Here is a 1,220-nt window from a genome sequence, read left to right on the forward strand (position 1 = left end):
CTTGAGCCATAGGCACCGAGCCAAGACAACTCTTAACTCTTCCATTGTGTGTCAGGAAAGAAGGAAGCTTGGTACTCCTGTATATTTCCCCTCTACAGATGCAGAGCAGACTTACAGGCAGTTAGGAATGGCCACGCTGAATCAGATCCCTATCTGTCTGATTCTGAAGGCTGTGATCTTTCTGTCACACCACCTTGCCTCCTAAAATAATAGAAAAAAGAGGTGGATCTCCTTTCTTAAGGTTTTCAAGAAGAAAAAACATGGATATCCACCTATCTTCTTTCTCTGCCCCTTCTGGAATGTTGTGGTGATAACCTGTGTTTCCGTCCTCCTTCCTTACAGGTGGTGTGGGTGACGGCCACCTTCCCTTACATCATCCTCTCTGTCCTGCTGGTGAGGGGGGCCACCCTCCCTGGAGCCTGGAGGGGTGTGCTCTTCTACTTGAAACCCAACTGGCAGAAACTCCTAGAGACAGGGGTAAGATGAAAGAAGTAGTGTGCACCCATCTGCCATTTTACTAAAGGTGCTAGTCCTCCTCTGAACACAACAGTAGGGACAGCTCAAGTTTGCTTTTAGTGTGCAAGTTTGCAGTGATGCTTTAAACCACAACAACAAACACAAAAAGCACAATTGAGGCTATTAGATGGGTTTATATCTAAAAGATAGGAAAAGAAATTGCATTTGTTTGCACTTGATATGTGGCTGTTCCTGGACTGAGTCTTAAAAGTGGTCTCCTGCCTCTGTGCAAAGCCATGTGGAGGCATGAGGGGTGCTGGCCCTGCAGTTGCCCAGTGTCAGCTTGGGTCTCATCCCCACCCTTACCCCCTCTCCCACACCTTTACCCCTGCTGTGTTCCAGGTATGGGTGGATGCCGCTGCTCAGATCTTCTTCTCTCTTGGTCCTGGCTTTGGGGTCCTACTGGCTTTTGCGAGCTACAACAAATTCAACAACAACTGTTACCAGTGAGTATCTGAAGCCCTCAAACAAGTCTTGAAAGTTAGTGAATCTGGTCCTCAAACTTGGCCAGATTCTGGACATGATGGTACTGACGCTCACGGGTGCTGCAGTCCCTGACCAGTTCATGACCAAGGCCAGAGCACCCATCCAGGTCATAACTTCACCTGGGCCATTCAGAGGATGAGAGAGTCCCTGTATATAGAAAAAGTAACAATTAAGAAATTCTGAGGCTGGACACAGTGGCTCACACCTGTAATCTGCAC

The 1,220-nt window shown here is 48.0% G+C and overlaps 1 protein-coding gene across 1 annotated transcript in view; it reads left to right on the top strand.

The window, feature by feature from the left end:
• LOC100950564 (sodium-dependent serotonin transporter) overlaps positions 1–962 on the top strand; it is a gene marked incomplete at its 3' end in the record, with an annotated part of 6,334 nt that extends 5,372 nt beyond the window's left edge. Inside the window, exon 6 of the mRNA XM_012811576.1 lies at positions 859–962. Coding sequence (XP_012667030.1) covers positions 859–962 — 104 coding nt within the window. The remainder of the gene's footprint in view (positions 1–858) is intronic.
• Positions 963–1,220: the final 258 nt, after the last annotated feature.

The sequence above is a fragment of the Otolemur garnettii genome, unplaced genomic scaffold (genome assembly GCF_000181295.1).
Source record: "Otolemur garnettii isolate 467f Iridium unplaced genomic scaffold, OtoGar3 scaffold00166, whole genome shotgun sequence".
NCBI lineage: Eukaryota > Metazoa > Chordata > Mammalia > Primates > Galagidae > Otolemur > Otolemur garnettii.